The sequence below is a fragment of the Tachypleus tridentatus genome, chromosome 2 (assembly GCF_004210375.1).
Source record: "Tachypleus tridentatus isolate NWPU-2018 chromosome 2, ASM421037v1, whole genome shotgun sequence".
Classification (NCBI taxonomy): domain Eukaryota; kingdom Metazoa; phylum Arthropoda; class Merostomata; order Xiphosura; family Limulidae; genus Tachypleus; species Tachypleus tridentatus.
The window spans coordinates 111435791-111454878 of record NC_134826.1 but is presented as its reverse complement, the minus strand read 5'-3'; the positions used below and the strand labels follow the sequence as shown (position 1 = coordinate 111454878).

The window sequence follows — 19088 nt, the reverse complement described above, 5'->3', positions numbered from 1 at the left end:
AACATATTAGCTATTGAGTGATTAAATAAAAGTTAAATTATGTTAATGTCTTAATAATTAATTAGCTATTGAGTGATTAAATAAAAGTTAAATTATGTTAATGTCTTAATAATTAATAAAAGGTAAGCGAATCTAACACTTTATTTTTTCAGATTATAATGACAATACTATCTTATTTGAATAAGAAAACTGTCAATAAATAAATAAATAATTAAAACTTTTTAATAAATAATTAATGAAAACATAACTATGAAGATAAAACTAAACTAAAATATAAACAAATAAAAAGTGGCAATTCTTACCAATATTTCAAATTAACTGAGGTTAAGATAACAGTTGGTAATTCTAATTAAAAACAATATGAAGTATGATACCTTAATACCTCTAATTACTACATTTTTCCCATATAATGACAATGTCTATATTTTCTATATTCACTCAACCATACAAAATTAACATATATTCCATTTAAATTCAATTATCCTCTAAATAAATGTATCTTCTTGTCTACTAGAATTTAATTATTTACTTATTAAGAGTTTTCTTCTGTCACAAAAGTGCTTATCTTTATATCTTCCACATGTTTTCAGTACCTACCTTCCAAGTAAGTTGAATAGATGTAGCATTCACCGCCACAGCTAGAAAGTCATGTGGAATTCCTTTGGAAGTTGGTTCTCAAAAAACAACAACAAATTTATGTTAACTAAAAAACAAGTTTAAACACCTAGAATATAATTTTATGAAAGAAATTCAGCTTCAAACATCTATTTTAAAATTATAATCTAGCTTCTTCAGTAAATAAGTTAGTATATATTGTTTCTGTTGGGGATTATTTAAATCATATTACAGAAATATGATTTTGAATTTTTTTGGAAGGATACTAAAATATATAACACCTTGTCTGTAAATTATGCCTAATATTAACTAAAAATTTACTTTTGTTAGCAGGTACCTTTCACATTATTGATAAATTTTACACAGGTGAAAGACTAAAAGTATCAAAGCAGTAAGAAACTTAAGACACAAATAGACTTTCATTGATGAGTCTAAACTGATCACTACTCTTGTAGTATAATTATTTTCACTAACACAATAGGATGTGTCAAAAAACATTGCCATGAAAATCAAAAGGAGTGGAGTAGTTATAAGATGTAGCAGGATAAAAGTTTGAGATCTGAGTGTGTTATTTCAATTAAATTGAATGAATACAGTACTACAAAAAGGATAAAATGTCAAAATGAAAATGGAGTATACAAAAGTTAACATTTTTCTTTACTTAAAATGTATTACAGATAGATACTTAGCTTTCTGCACCACTAAAAATTATTACTTCTCATGAAATTGCTATGGAATTTCCTTTGCATGCAACAAGTCTTGAACAAACTTCCATCCCTCAATGTATTGTACCACCCTATGTCACAACTGTCATATTGTTGTGGCCTTCCATTAATAGGAAAACAACGACTTCCATATGCAATAATCTCCATGAAAACTAGTACATAATCATTGGTTCATTCTTGACAAGGCAAAAAAACACACCAGAAGAGAGGAGAAAGGGGAAAGGTGGTGCAGAAAGGTAAGTGTTTATCTGAAATACATTTTCAGGTAAGGAAAATGCTACTCACTAAACTGCACCACTAAGAACTAGTATTCCATGTAGAAAATGGTGGTGGAGCCAATATCAATTATAAATATTTGTTCCTTTACAAAATAGTGACAAAAAGGGAAAGCCCATAGGATTTATCTTCCTCAAAACCAGAGATTGCCTAGTGAAGCAACATCTAATGGGAGATTTTCAGCCTTCATAAGCAGGAACTACTCTTCCTCACCTTGTTGTTATTTATTCATTCATATATTATATCTAAATCACAGCAATTTACTGTAAAAGATATTGGGTAAATCCAATAACAGTGGGAACGTGTTACAAAGGTGGGTAACATATGAGTGTATATAGCATGACTACAGCATTAGCAATAAAAGTACTAAAGAACAATGGGCAAACAATTAAGGGGCCAGACAGTTAAAAAGGAACAGGAAATATCAAATGTCTGAACACAAGTAGTGCTGAGAAAAGAATGTGTTAGTGCTTGTAGAAGCTACCATGCATGAAAGTCATTTTGCACTCCCACTGGTGAAGAGCCATAGAACTATGATGATTACATCATTGGTTGGCATAGTACATGCAGACATGTGTATGGATGGGAGTTTGTTGAAGTCTTGTGGCATGCACAGGAATTCCCACAGCAGTTGTGCAAGACGTAATAAAACTTTGGGGGCAGTAACATAAGCTGTGTTTATGAATTACAATGTTAGTTAGCTAAAAGCTTCAATTGCTTATTAATCTAGTATTATTAAGCACAATTTCTGCATAATAATTACTTCCACACAGTGTATGAATAGAAAAACTCGGGCCAGGTTTCCCTTCCCCCCCATGTCCTACTCTCTGGCATCTAATGGCCACTTCATACTCTGTGTCAGGCAGCAAGTTTGGAATGGTGGAGCTTAATCCTGATTGCCAGATGTCTGTTTCCTGCCACTGAATATCTTTCTTCTCATGATAAACTACCTAAATAAGCATGTACAAATAAAAAGCAATTAACCATTACAAAAATTGATATCTGTAGTGTGTAATTAACTGAGTAAAATAATACAGTCAGATAATAGAATACAGGCTATTCATCTTTGTAGTAACTATTTACCTCTCAAAACATTTTTTATTTCAAAAACAAATTTCATTTAAATTGGAAAAAGAAGGATTGAAAGTAATATATCCACTTATATGTGTTTTATTATGGTTTCACTGAATCGGTCTAATACTATATACAAAAACAATGCAGACTTACTTAACAAAGCACTAAATTGATAGAACAATATTACTAGGTGCATTAAAAAACTAAATTTACATTACACTGTGGTTCTTGCATACATAAATAATTCTTCATATTCAAAAATTTCAAAACTGTATCACTTAGTTTAACATTATTTTTATTTTAAAGTTCACCTGATTTAAAAAACAAAAAACAGTTTCATCTTAAGTACAAGAATCTAATATCTGTACCATATAATTAACTCTATCAGATTTTTTTCCACCCTCATCTTTTTCATATTCCCATGGATGCCAACCTACAGTTACTGATGTGGAATTCACACCAAGTATTTTTGGTCGCTCCCTCAACACAGGAGGATCTGGAATGATTAATGAAATAAAAAAATGAAAATTTTTAACCACAGTGGAAATTTCTGAAATATCTTACCCATTACAATTTTATTGCCAGGTAGGACTCTAATTTTCATGTGATCTTTATCTTTCTGAACATTTTTGGTTTGGAAACATTTAACTGATAAAAGATTTAACTATTTTATTACTGGATAAAAGTGTATCTCCTAAACGAATTAAGCTACAAATAGGTAAACTACTTTTATTGCTGTGTGATATTTGAATATGTTAAAATCAACCTCATTAAAAGCACCAGAATCTTAAGTGGATAAAGAATTGCCCATAGCATGATGAAACAAAGGTGAATTGACAGCAACTGCCTGTTGTAGAAACACAAATATAGACAACAAAGTTTCAAAAGTCTTCCACCATCTGTCTTCAAGTCAGTGCATGCTAGAAGACTTGTGAGTTATTTTAGATTTATTAGAAAACCTGGAGGTGCTCAGTAATTAATGTTATGTCTCTTTGCCACCTTTTTGGCTTTTGATAATTTTAACAGGTTAATAGTGTTTTCTCTGGACAGGTGGTTTAACCAACGTTTAAGCATGAGAAAAAGCAGAGGGAGGCCAGAAGGGCAGTTGTTTTCTTGATGGTGATTTCACAAGTGATGTTTTGGAGCTACTATCTTGATGATTGAACAACTAGTCATGAGCAGTAGACCTGAACAGCAGAGTTCCATTCCACATTAAGTATGACAGTGCACCTTATCCCAGAAAAAGTGCAAGACCAAAATCAGAATTCATTGTATCACAAAGGTCAGTTACATGTAACAGTTTTCCCAACAATCATTTGCTCTGTAATTAACTTTACACACATACAAAATGTACAATATACTCTGTCTATACAGTTCATAAACATAAAATATAAACTACACAGTTCTTAAACATTGAACATATTAAACATATTACTGAATTAAATAACATAACCACAACTTGAATGAATTAGATGCAATACATATAATTATTCATGAATAAATTTGGTCCATTGATCATTCTGGTCAGTGTTGTAAAAAAAAAATAAGGAGAGGAGAGAAAGACACAAGGTAAAATGCTCAAGGTGGTTGTTGAAAGTGAGTGTTGTCTGTTTTGTGATGCAATGTAATTTAAGGTAGAAATGAATGTGGTCCACGAGTTTTTTTATTTTTTGCAACATTGCCAAGTTTGGTGAATAGGTTGTTTCTATTTTTGGACCTTTGTTGTAGTATTTGTTTACTAGGGTTAAGAAGTGTGTTTGTAATGGCATCGAATTGCTTTCTTTGTACAAGTAACAACTGGGGTTTAAACAAGGAGTTGAGAGGCTAATCATATTATATTTGGTTGGGTAGATTCAAGATTTTATAAAGACATTGCAGCATGTTGCATCTTACTGGGAATCTGAATTCCACTTTTCTCCATGCTTGAACCACAAAAAAATGAACTGTCTAGAAAAACCACTGTTAACTTATCAAAACTATCAAAAGCCAGAAAAGGGGATGAAGAGAAATGACATTAATTTCTCAGCACCCCAAGATTTTCTAATAAACCTAAAATAACTACTAAGTCTTCTAGTCAGCACACACTGCCCTGAAAATAAAAGCAGAAGACTTTTGAAATGTAATCCTCTACACTTGTATTTCTACCACAGGCAGTTGCTATCCATTTACCATAGTCTCATCATGAATACTCTCTCTGAACAATCTATCAAAAAATAACCATAGCATATTTTACACAATATTAAAACTTTGAAAATTAATTCCATAGGTGAAAGAGAATATTTTATTTAGTTTTTAGTAAGTCTTCAATACAAGTAAATAAGTAGCTCATAAGATATACTTAATGTGTTAACATGTTTCAAAAATTTAGACAATTAACCAAATATTTACCTTAAAGTATGACAAATGATGCATTAAAGTAAGAAACAAAGACTCACCAATAACGTGCAAGGTGAAGGATGTTTTGGTGAATCCATGACCATTTCGTGCAATGCAGAAAAATTCCACATTACCAGCTTCTGTTGCAGTGACTGTGGTAACTGCTTTATATTGATTCTTAGCCAGTTTATGAATTTTAGAGTTTATATCACGTACTTTACTATAAAAGAAAAGATTATATATATATATATATATATCAGCTGCACAATGTTTTAAATAAAGATTGATGTACTGGAATTTGATACGTATGGCATGTATTCACACTGTACAGTTTATACCCTATACACAATGATAGTAAAACAAGCAAGGAACATCTATTTAGTGTTTATGTGATTAGAATAATCACACATATATGTGATTGTTTTACTTAATTTCATAAATTGTTAAATTATATTTATGAATATAATTCATGGTCATATATAAAACTTTATTACCTAAAGTATATTAATATGTTTAATACTGTTATCCACAAAATAGCAAAGTATTATGTGTATGAGTAAAGTTTATGATGAAGGAGATTCATTATGGGAGTACCACTAAAAAGAAAATTTGCCTAAAATTTGTTTGCCTATCTGCACTAGCCTCTCTAATTTAAAGTGGCATTCTACTCAACTATGATTAGCACCTACATATCACCTTACCTCAGTCTGTGTATTTCAAACCACTCCCACAAACTAATATACCAGGAATAACAGACACCTTTTGACACCAGTTCACTATTTCATTACTAAGTATATTGTATACAACATTCATGGTTAAATTTAACTATGTATATATAATTGAAATTTGCTTTAACATCAGATTTTTGCATTGAGAGATTTTTAAATGCAGTTATCTTATACTTATTTCTGATAAAAAGAAATAACAACTAAAGCTGCTTATAAAGTTTTATTTGGAAATACTTGTTTGTGGAGAACTTGTAAGCATTTCATTGTATCTTTAATAAGTATTGTTTTACTTGGATTACATTTATTTATTGTATCATAATTTGATTATGTAAAACATGACCCCTATAGTTTCATACAGGTTTGTCTTCAAATCAACATCTGTTATCTCATTATTATTCACTCAGCATACTTTGTAGGAACACGTCCACTTTTTTTTATCAACATTGGTGTATAGCTTTTACTTCCAAACTGCTCACGGAAGACAACAATTACCCTTGCATCTGAAGTATTTAGACTGACACCATTAAAAACACCTTTGGATGTCAACTGTATTTTAAAATTCACTATTTTCACTTGCCTTTAATTTAAGTTGTTTTGCAAGTTTGGTAAATATACTTTTCATAATATCATGCCAGTATGCCTTGACACCTGTGAATTAATTTAAGGCAAAGAATTAATTCTAATGTCAAAAGCTTTTTTACAACTTGAATTAGTCAAGGTCAGCAATGATGCTTTCAGCATGTATATAGGGAGATTACTTCTAGTTTTCTGCTGTGTGTGTTTCTTCTGCCATGAAAAGTATAAACTTAGAGATATTTTCTTCAGTGCAATTTTTTTGACAAATAAGTTTAACTTTCAGAGAAGTTTACATAACATTATAAGATCTTTTATGATTTATCTCATAATCTCACTTCTGTTGCTAATTTCTTTATCAAAGATTTCCACTATTGAATTTTACTGTGAAAGCTAAGTTATTTAAGAAGACTGACTTACCTCCTTTTAAACTTTTACAGAAAATCTCTAAACATTGTGTTATCTTAAAGATAGATCATTAGGTGATTACTGTTTATCTGTATTAAAAAGTGGTATTGAGTAATGCATTAAGTAATGTGATAGGTAGTGTTGTGTTGCACAAGTAATCAAATTTAAATAATTTACTATTACATTTATGAAAAGGTTTCAAATGTTGAGTGAAGAATTTAAAGAATTCCTTCAGCAAGTATTTCCTTTGATCTGTTTTCTTCATCAAGTTGGTCTTAAACTGGAACTTGCATGAAGTTGAAAAGACACAGTTCAAGTACTAAAATGAACATCAAATATTGAAGGTTTTTTTTCAATTTACTACCTCATAATTCATGCCTAAAAACAAATTTTTAAAACAGAACTGTTTCTAAAAACTAATTATAAACAATCTTAATGACAGATCCATTCTTCTTCTTGACTAAAGGAAAAGACGAGATTACTGTGGAACGTACTTTTGAAATCACATGTTGATAAAGTGTTGAATGAGTAATGTTTTTCAAAAGTTGTGAAAAATACAGTTTGTTCAGAATTTGGTAATATAAGATACAAGAATATAATGTACTGGTGAGTATCAATTCATCATTTAAGTGCAAATGCTTGTAGAATGATTTTAATAAGCCAGTTCCATGTTTGCTCTTTTAAGTCACTTAAAGTATTAAATTTCATTGCACAATTTTTTTTCAATATAGAGTAATAATTTTGATTAAAAAAGAGAATTTAACTCAGCTATCAATGAATGAAGTTCTAGTAGGATGTATTAAAATTATTAAAGCCAGAAGAATGTTTGCAGCACAACTGTATATATATTTAAAGGAAATCTGCAGGAATTATTATACCATAGTAAATCCATATGTTCCATTGATCCATTAGATCATGGGAATGAAAAATTCATCTTTTTTGCCCTTTCATCAGAAGTTCCTATGAAAATTTACTCAGACTTATTATATAACAGCACTGTGCTATACTGGCATCATAAGAAACTAATGTCACAACAAATTTTATAATAAATGTGATGTCATGTGTAATCAAAATATGACCTATAACTTTGTAAAATTAAAACAGTAGTACACAACATTAATGTGATTGGATTGAAATTTATTTTGTCTGTCTGTCTGAATATTCAAAGATGTTTAATTTTAATGGTAAAAATTTGAATTTTTTTTACCAAAGTGTGATCTTGTTTTAGTATACAAAAATTCTTCATAACACAGTGTTGAATGTTATAATTTTCCTATGCTAAAAATGAATTTCCAATTGGTATTTACTTCCATAAATAAATATTCTCATTATGTGCTTCCCTCTTTACGCAAAATTGTTTTCATATAGTATAAGTTTTGAGCTCCTATGTACACTAACATCAATATGGTTCAAGTGCATCTCACGTGCAAATAATCATATGGCAGCCTTCCACCAATAGGAGCATGATACACCTTTCTGATGCATACAATTCTGCACATTCTATCATACTGAACTATCACTGATGTTTGACAGAAAAATGGAAGCACCAATTCTCAGTGAGGAGGAATGGTGTGAAAGGAAGTAAGTATCTATTGGAATTACATTTTCAGTCTGGGAATATTATAACTTCCAATATGGCATGTTACATCTTTTTGCATAAGTAGCTAGAATCTCACATTGAATAGGTGGAAGGACTAATGCAAGGAAAAGAAAGAAGCATCAAAAAGAGTAGATCCTCACAGTAGTGAATAATATGTGGGAAACTAGACTACTTTTGTACCAGCTATTTTGCCAAGTATGGAAAGGGGTGTCACACACATGGGCAGAAATTGGAAGGAGCAAATCCAAATGGGAGAGAACAATGGTTGGACAGAAATAAAAAATCACACAATTTTGGAATTTTAATCCAACCAAGTATGTCAATATGGGTGAGAGTAATAGGAGTGCTTCTAGGTGTAAAGTGATTAGAGCAAAATGAACCATACACAGCAAGTCAACTGCATCCAACACCTAGCTGCCATGAACTGACATTATGTGGGAGTAGGATGAGGATCATACCATAGGTGAGTAAACTACGATTCAAAATCCAATCATTAGGAACTGACATCCATGTGGAGACAGAAAAGAATGTCATGCTGCTTTCATCTCAAGTTCATTAGACTGGAAGGAGCCTCCTTCCCTTGATCTATGAATAGAGCATATGATAACAATGTAATAAATTGTTTGACTGATATGGGAAGCCTGACATCTAGATGATCAGTATAGTAAATATGCCTCTGTAATGTAAACTATCACACTGAACACAAATCCAACATCCATGGAATAAGAAAGTTATCAATGGATAACATAAGAGGAAGAACTGTATTAACCTGTAATTCCATCATCATGATCCACAACATGGGTGGAGGGAACAAGAGTATAAATGAATAAAGAAACAGAGACACTTGCCACACATGTATGAAGATTTGTGTTGATTAGTTCAACTATGAACCCAAAACACAGCCACTCTAAGAGTAGGATGAGAAATTCCAATCAAAAGGGTGAATTGCAATTTTGAAGACTTTATCCAAAGCTACTACATCAGATAAACCCATATAGAGATGGAGCATTAGAGTGGGGGGTATCTTGCCATCTACACCAGCAGAACACTGCTGCCATACTCTCAACTGAATGGTTTTATCATTTTCTGTATCATACATCATTATCACATTCAGGAGAATACCTCATGATACACCATTGCAGTAGCTTGGAACTGAAAAGTAAGAATTTCCATACTCCACTGGAAGGAAAATGGAGATAATGTGGTGGATAATCCAGAGTAATATCAACACTAGAAACTGTGCAATGGGAGACCATGAAAAACACTGTTTTGAAAAGTAGATCACTCCTGATTTATTTAATCTATGGAATGGTAGGGATGGTTAGCTATTTCCTTGTGCTTTACCCACAAAGTCCATGGGTTAGTATGATCCAGAATGGGCAAAGGAACAAAACAAATACATTGCAACAAAAATGTATAAGCAATCTTATGGAACATTCCATCTCAGCATAGTTCATTTAATAACCATGGAAATTAAAACTGCTAAGTCTTTTTTGCCTTACATTGCAGATTTGACTAGTTGAAGTATAAATTGACAGGCACCACTCACCACAGAACAGGATCCATAAAGAAAAAAGGAACATGCACCTGAACAATACAAGGTACATAGAGAAAATGGTATCTTGCCCAATTCCAGTCTCAATGAAGAGTAAAGGATGGTGGAAGGTGAAAGATGGTATCCAGGTGAAGAGAAAGCAGCTACTGGAAGCAGAAGATCAGAGATAAACATATATATGAAGAGTAGTCCCAGTGCTTGATAAAAGAAGTACCTCCAACATACAATGAGTGTGAGATGCATGTAAAAGGGATAGTGCCTGATCAGAATGAAGATATCAGGAATTGATTATGGGGAGAAAAAGAGATATTAAACAAAAGGCCAATTGAATCAAAATCTGAATCCAAAGGGTAAGGGAGGAAGTAAAGAGTCACAAATAGCAGAATGATGCCAGGGAATAAAGTAACAAGAAAATTAACCAACAGAAAGAAGCTTTGAAGGTAATAAAACAACCCAGATCTGATATGGGACATAAAAGACCAATCATATCTGACTGGGATCAATAAGTGGGAAAGGGAAGGAAACAATAAGAACATGCCCACTAACCACTAAAGTGGAGGGTAGGGAAAATCACTCAAGAACAAAAAGAGAATGTATTGAAGCAGCTCCGAAAACCAGATCTGTGTTGGCCAAAAAAAAGCAATCAGAAAGACCTGTCACAGAGTGACAGGAATGAATGAAATTACCCCATAAATATAACAGTCTGAAAACATAAATAGAGGTATAAAGATGTACAAATCCTGTCTAAGTGCATCACCAGTCAAGAAAATGGATGAGGAGCTGAAGACAAAGACATACAGTTCTGAAATAAGTTTGAATGGCAAGGCACGAATCTAGTACCCAACTCCATGGTGAACAAACTAAAGACAGTGCCACAAGTGATGAAAAATGGAAGAGCTGATTGTGAACATCCTCAGTCCTGGAGATTAAACCCTCAGAGTGTAATAAAATACAATGCAGTAAAAAAGGGAAAGAACAAGAAGTGATTTAGGTTAGCATATCAATCATAGAGCTCCAAACAGCATTGAGAATACTTTACTAATGGAGAAAATCTAAAATGTATGAAGTAAATGATGGAAATATGCCAGACATGGAATATGAATAAAGAATGCAATGGGTAAAGAGACAGACAAACAAGTAACCAAAAAAATAAAAAATAAAATGTAGTAATACAGATATTCCAAATGATGCTGAAGTTACAGGAGTAACACCCCTCTCAAAATGGACCAGCAGAGATAAAGAGCCACCTATAAAGTCTCAATTAGATGTGAAAGTGAAACAAACTTGGTACAAAACAGCATCCTACTTCAGAAGACCCAAAAAAGCAAAGAAGTCACATTAGTTGGAAGAGAGCCAAAGTCGGCAATAGCCTCAACATGTGGGGAAGGAGGAGGAAGGTATATCACAAAAGTATTAAAGCTTAAATGGAATACCCCAGAAAAAGATGTGTATGGTGGCCAATTTCAATAGGAGAGGTGACAGAGTAAGATGAAGGCTGAAAAATTTGACCAGGGAGAAAGGGATAGGATTAACAGATACTACCCTCATAAAAGCAACAGAGATTTGAAGTGCAGAGAAGCAAGCAAAAATCAAACAAAGAAACAATCTGTCTGTTGGTAAGCTAAGGCAAAATGAACCAAAGCCAATTGAGGGTGAGGCATGCCAACACTCTCTCTCAAAAGAGACACAAAAAGGCACAGCATAAAAAAAATGTTTAGAAAAAGAGGGAGGGCAGTGGTAATTTAAGGTTTTGTGAGCACTACATCCCATGTAATTTTACATATAATAAAATTATCAATAGACTCCCATTAAGACTATGTACCTTGATGCTGAGCCCCCTATAGCCCTTACATAAATACACCACTGGAGATTAACTGTGAAACATGTATAAAATCTGAGATAAGCCTAGCAGACTCTAGAGTATAGGCTGGGGAAAGCCAGTTCATAATCAAATGGAGGAAAAGTTTCAAAATAGGTGTCATTACAAGCACATTTGGCAATTTGAGAAGGAAAGCATGCAATAGTGGGAGAAGTTTGGGCAGACCCTGGGCCCAGGATCTTTAAAAATGAAAATAACTGGAAGAATTATAAAATATAATTAACTGCAAAAATGAAAAAGTCATTATATTGTAAAACTGATTAAGTGTATATTGACAATAACAAAAATAAGTAGATGGGATTTGTTGAAGGAACAATATATTTAACCTAATTTATGATTTACTAATGAGACGAATGGCACGTAAGCTTAAAATTACAATGACACATGTTAAGCCTAAGCTAACACTGTAGAACAAAAATATATCACTAAACGTTAATTTAAAAACCCTAACAAGAAGTAGGGTACAAATCTAAGTAAATGTATGTCATGTGTTGACAATAACATTACCAAAGTAGTATAAGTTTAGTATAATTAAATAAGCCATGTTGATTTTAGGATATGTGGAAGCTCAAGGCTTGTAGCATACAAAAGGAATTTTGAACATATAGAGCAGCTTTATTATAAACAATGAACGAAAATCACTATTTATGTGAGGGAAAGTAATGTACCATATCAGAAACTTTGAATTTGCAACCTAATTTTGTATGTTGTTCATCATTATAGATGTAACTGTTATTTGCATATGTTACTGTTATCATTGTTAATTAAAAAATAAAATGGTTTAAAATTCAGTTATTTGTTTTCTTTGTAAATTGATTTATCTTCTTCTGTCTCTAATTTAACAGTACTTACCAGAGTGAAGGCAAAAGAATCATAGAAACCATTGCCAACTCTTTATTCAAAATAGTATTTTGCTGTCATGCTTATAATGCAACCAAAGCCTGAAAAGTGCTGATAAAAATGTTTAAAATCTCAGAATTGAACCTGGGTTATCAGTGTTAAAGACAAGTGCTTTAATTACTGAATTATCTACTCAACTAAAAAGATATAATAATAATTACATTGTCCCTCACTCAATACATAAGATAATTACGGTTTTTGTTGTCATTATTCATGGAGTTTTGTTAATAAATGTAATGTATTGCTAGAATTGGTTCAAGGGTTTCTGTAAAATAAAATATACAAGTTCTTTTTTGAAGGATCAACCTCAAAATGAGGGAAGTATGGATCACTGAGAGTCCTCAATATGTTTTGGTGTTTGGTGAGTCTTAAACTGAATAGGACAGTCTGCATATTCCAGGCCTTTAGTAGTCAACTTAATCTAATCCCAGGTCTGGTTAAAACCATCCAAGAAAAGGTGATAAAGAAACTGGAGGTACCACTGGACGAAATTCAACAACAGGTGCCTTACAAGTGAACATCAAGTCATACAAAGGTGAACCGTGGAACAGTCATGACCCTCTCTGACCTAGAAGATATACTGCATGACTATGGATCGTGAAGAAGCCTGGGGCTGACAAAGTTCATAAGTTGCTGATAGTAATTCATTATTCTACTGCCCTGGACCAGAGACCAACTATTCCTCCAAGTTCAGAATCATTGAGTTTGCCTACTAAAATATAACCCCATCGTTTAGGACAGTGGGTGCGAGATAACATTTGTTTTGGCCACCTTCACCTTTATTCTTAAATAATTACTGTAAGGGGTGCAAGAACATATTAAAATTGTTTAGGGGTGCAGGGCATAAAAAAGGTTGGAAACCACTGGTTTAGGAAGTCTCAATGTGGTGTTGGTCAAAGGTCTGTATAATAAAGGTTTATACCTCCCCCACAGTTTTTTATTAGCGAATTTACAACCAAAGAAGATCTATATCAATCCATTAAATACTAGTGCAGGTGTGGTCTTTTTGACCAACCTTGCAACCATGAAACTGTACATAATATAACACTGAATATAACAGAGAATTACAATTATTTATCTTAAGAGCTTTAGATTTTATAACTTTAACAACTTTCACAAAATGTGGCAAGATTTTATTAGACATTGCATGTCTGTTGTACAGAAAGTCAGATTTTGTATTAAAATATCTTCACCAAGGATCAGTTTGTGAATTTATGAAACTTTCACTAAGTCAATCTGAGCATAGTGTCATATTTCTTTTGCACAGCCTCTAGAAATTTCTAAATTAATATCGTAAGTTCTGTAAAATTTTATAGATTACCTGTTTTTTTTCTACCCAAACAATGATTGTGGCAAAAGCTGTAAACTATGAAATAAATTCAAAAATATTACATTTTATTGGAATGACTGCAGATTATGACAGACATTTACAATTATTTATCTTAAGAGCTTTATATTTCTATACTGCCAACAACTGTTTTCATTTTTATTGCTCTTTTTACTGTTTCTAGCTATTATAACAAGTACTAAATCACAAGGTTGGATAGCAAAGTAAACAAACAGATCCAATGACTGCAAATTATTACAGACAGTTACAATTATGTATCTTAAGAGCTTTATATTTCATAACTTTCAACAACTGTTTTCATTTTAATTACTCTTTGTACTGTTTCTACCTATTGTAAGAAGCAGTAAATCATCAGGTGGGATAGTAGAGTAAACAAACTGATGTAAGTCTAAACTGTGTACCTTGTTCATGCATTACTTGAAAAAAGATGATTAAAGAATGGTTTATTTGTTGTTTTAAATTTTCTTATCTTACTTAGTAAGAAATTAATTTTTTCATTTTAATTACAAAAAATAAAAAATGTACATAAAAAACAAACACTTCAGTTTTGATCTTGAATGACCTGCTTTTATAACTTGTGTTTTTCTGTGTTGAGTGTCAAAACATAATATAAATGTGTCAAATATGAATTTTAGAAAATTAAAAAGAATATAATTTACTAGATTTGATTGTACAAAAATTACTATTAGTTATCTGGCTTTCTAACTAGCTTATAAGTAGGTTATTATTTTGTTGATTTCTCTCCATGGAGCTAGGTCTATGGTCCAAATGTATGAAGCTCTGATGGCAAATTAACTGACTTTTAAGACACAAAGACAACATATAATCCTGAGATTTATGCAGTGTACAATTTGCTCTTTCTATAGGTTATGAACATATCCAAATGCCAGGGAGAATTATAGAAATTCCTTTAGGAACTGGGAGTATCAGAAGAACATGTTATTATGTGTTAAACAAATACAGTAATTTCTCATTAAAGAAAGAAGAGGTTGAAAAGCTATAACCTGGCTTATCAGTATCTTTTACCATGTGTTTCTAGCTGGTTAAATAATTTGGAGAAAAAAAATCTATATATGAAAATTAAATCACAATGCTATAAAGTTATGTACCCCTGAGAGTTAGAGACTGAGAATCTAGTTAAAACTTTGATTTTAAAGTTAAGAAAGTAAAGTTATATACTATAACAATTTTAATTATAAACTATATTTTGATGCCAAGCTTTTGAAATACATTGATAATAAATGTAGCTACACTTTGAATGTAACGTTTTCATCAAAGTTCACACAGTCTGGTTCAGTTACTTTAGAACAGAATTTACAAGACAAATTATTCTTCTGTGTTATAGCATGCGTGTTAATATAACTGTGTATGAATCATGTTGTGTAGTTGAATTGTTGTGATTCAACATCATGCTACTCAGATCTTTTCATTCTACTCAGAATGTTTTCATTGCTTTAATTGAGTATTGTTGCATCATAATATCTAATAGAATGTGGAATGTTTGAAACTGCTGTCACATGTAGATGTGTGTATGTGTGTATACATGTATGTATATGTGTCTATATATATATATACACACACACATGGGCTGAATAATTTTCAGTTTAGCAATATAGAACAATATAGTGGTGATTTTTAATGCAAATTATCAAAATTTTTCTTATAACCGAGTACAGAAGAACATGTTATTATGTGTTAAACAAATACAGTTATTTCTCATTAAAGAAAGAAGAGGTTGAAAAGCTATAACCTGGCTTATCAGTATCTTTTACCATGTGTTTCTAGCTGGTTAAATAATTTGGAGAAAAAAAATCTATATATGAAAATTAAATCACAATGCTATAAAGTTATGTACCCCTGAGGGTTAGAGACTGTGAATCTAGTTAAAACTTTGATTTTAAAGTTAAGAAAGTAAAGTTATATACTATAACAATTTTAATTATAAACTATATTTTGATGCCAAGCTTTTGAAATACATTGATAATAAATGTAGCTACACTTTGAATGTAACGTTTTCATCAAAGTTCACACAGTCTGGTTCAGTTACTTTAGAACAGAATTTACAAGACAAATTATTCTTCTGTACTCGGTTATAAGAAAAATTTTGATAATTTGCATTAAAAATCACCACTATATTGTTCTATATTGCTAAACTGAAAATTATTCAGCCCATGTGTGTGTGTATATATATATATAGACACATATACATACATGTATACACACATCTACATGTGACAGCAGTTTCAAACATTCCACATTCTATTAGATATTATGATGCATCACAACAATTCAACTACACAACATGATTCATACACAGTTATATTAACACGCATGCTATAAACTATCAATTCTAAAAATAACTTGGTTAACATGTTGAATATACTTAAACCGTCTATATCATAATACTCACATTAGCTCAAACAGCCATACATATCTAATATGGGGGAATCAATTTTTACCTGTAAATACCATAGTATTTCAAACTATTTGATTTAACTAAATTATTAAGAACTGATACTAATAAAATCTATGCATCTTGGTATATTTATAAAATATAATTGTTTCTTTTTGACATTTTTAATGCAACTGTTTTCTCACCTGATTATAACTGCTTATTCTGTTCTTATTTATACCACATTCTATTGAAAAGCAATATGAAAAGTTATAAGTACAGTTCATTCAAAGTCCTACAGTAAAAATTTGATCATGATGTGTGCGTGTATGTGACACTTACCTTGATGTGATTTGAATAGATGGAGGAGGAATAGCTTCAGCTGTGCAAGAAATAGATTTTGGTTGCCCAGTGTTTACTTCCTCATTTGGAGCTGCAACAATCTGTGGGCTCTCTACGACAGAATCAGATATTTATTGTTAGTTATACAATTACTATATTATTTATTTTTATGGAAAGGAAACTTGTCAGTAACAAAAAATTGCACAGATATAAATGAGAAAATAACTTTTGGGGTTATTATTCATATGTAAACACAGTGTCATATGCACATTTAGAAGCATAACCTAGTTCACAAAAACATTACTGTTATATCAAACAAGCTATTTAGGCAGTTTGTTACACTTTTTTCTCATTTAAAGTTATTTTTATAGTTTGAGATGTTTAATAAAAATAAAGAGAAATGGAATTAATACTGCATTGTTTTATACAGCAATAATACATACAACAAAAAGAAAAAAAAACTTGCCATTTATAATATTGTTTACATGTGCAAATATCAGACAGGTATGAAATCAAACATCTATAAATGATATGAATCAAACAGTACTCTAAAGAATATAGTTTGAGGTACAAGAAATGTTTTTTTACTTATCATATATCTGTAGCTTATCTATTTGTACTTTTTTCACATTGATAAGTCTTGAAACTTGTGATTTATAGATAAAACAAAAATAAGAGCAATCACTAATACTTCAAAGTAACTATTTTTATTACTATAAATCTTCAGCTTCATTCTCAACATCACTGACAGACTTTCCCTGAATACTACATCAAAGGAACCAAAAGTTTATTATTTAAATGAAGTAAATGCCCACACTTTCAAAATAAGAGTTGATATTCTAATTAACAAGTATTTTATTTTTTTAAACTGTTGATACATTCACTTGAAATCTGAATTAAGTACTTTTATACATTGTATAGAAAAAAACATTAACTGGTATATTGAAATAATTACCACATAATCTTAGAAAATAGGTTACTAAATTTGTGTTTTAATTATTCCTTACCACCTTTTTGTGATTCAGAGCTCTAATGATAATAGCTCATTCTTATAAGTCCTTTTAATTTAAATGCCAAGAACTATAAAACAACTTACTTTCTGTGCATGTGCTTCCTTTCCATTGCCCCTCACATACACAGCTTCCATCAATTCGATTACAGTAGCCACCATTCTTGCATGCACAGGATTTATTACAATTGACACCATAGTGAGTATTAGGACAAACTACAACAAAAGGAATTTCCAATGATAAGGGATGCTTCTTCTCAGATAAATATGCAAATACATTGATATAAATTTGTTATACAAGTAGTTAGTTCCTATTGGAACTCCAATTACTTGCTTAAACACCTAGTTATTCAAAAAAATATAATTATTATAAATACAAAATATACTAATATATCTTTCATATTTTTGGAGGTAAAATGTCTTTCTTCCGTTACTGTGAAAAAATGACAGTATTGCTTCTCAGTTGCAACTCTACTCCTTGCATCATAACTGCAATATAATAAAATTCTACAAAACTTTGTTTTTTTAAAATCTTAAACTCTAATTCTGTATCCTTTAAATTCTTTAATATTTTTCAAGAAATCATTTAAAATGTTGGGTACATCCAGTTCAAGTAGTCTGAAATTGCAGAAATCATCCACAGTTTCTGGCACAGTTGTTAAAAATATATTACAGCTTCAGAAAAGTTAAACATCACATGTAAGATAAAGGTAGCTTACTACCATTATTTTAGGTGTAAAACTGGTGACCAAGAAGAATATCGAACTCAGCTTGTGTGTTGTAGAATTTGCACATCTGGCTTGATACAGTGGCTAAACAGGAAGAGAGCAAAAGCAATTTGCAGTTTCTATGATATGGTGTGAGCCAAACTGATTGTGATTTTTGGATATTCAGACTAAAGAAAACAATACATTAAACATCCAGATGTCATATCTGTAATTAAACAAGTACCTCAGAGGGATGGTCTTCCAATGAACTTAGAAACAGATGAGTTGCCTTACAAAAGAGACAACAAATCATTTCACCCTCTTCATCTAGTACTTCCATTACTATGGTACCTCAATATAAACTGCTCATCTGATCACACTAGAAGAGTCACATGATTTGGTTCATGAATTGTCTCTATCAAAGCAACAAGGGAAACTTCTTAGCTCTTTTTACAGCAATATAATTTATTAGCTCCAGGTACAACAGTTTTAATTTCCAAAATTGCAATCAAAGTATTGTTTCTCACTACAGAAAGTAAGATACTTCATGTTTCTCTACACATGTTGATGCACAAATGGAA

General features: G+C 31.3%; 1 protein-coding gene across 8 annotated transcripts in view; it reads right to left on the bottom strand.

The window, feature by feature from the left end:
- Window positions 1-19088, bottom strand: part of LOC143244846 (receptor-type tyrosine-protein phosphatase S-like) — a 171725-nt gene that overhangs the window by 94262 nt on the left and 58375 nt on the right. For all 8 annotated transcript variants that reach the window (XR_013025345.1, XR_013025346.1, XM_076490246.1 and 5 more), the window contains 6 exons: window positions 17888-18016; window positions 16792-16903; window positions 5126-5286; window positions 3059-3186; window positions 2380-2566; window positions 598-674 (listed from right to left, as the gene is read on the bottom strand). Coding sequence is in view for 6 of the 8 variants with exons in the window: in XM_076490246.1 (XP_076346361.1) it covers window positions 598-674; window positions 2380-2566; window positions 3059-3186; window positions 5126-5286; window positions 16792-16903; window positions 17888-18016 (794 nt within the window). In the remaining 2 variants the exon portion in view is untranslated. The remainder of the gene's footprint in view (window positions 1-597; window positions 675-2379; window positions 2567-3058; window positions 3187-5125; window positions 5287-16791; window positions 16904-17887; window positions 18017-19088) is intronic.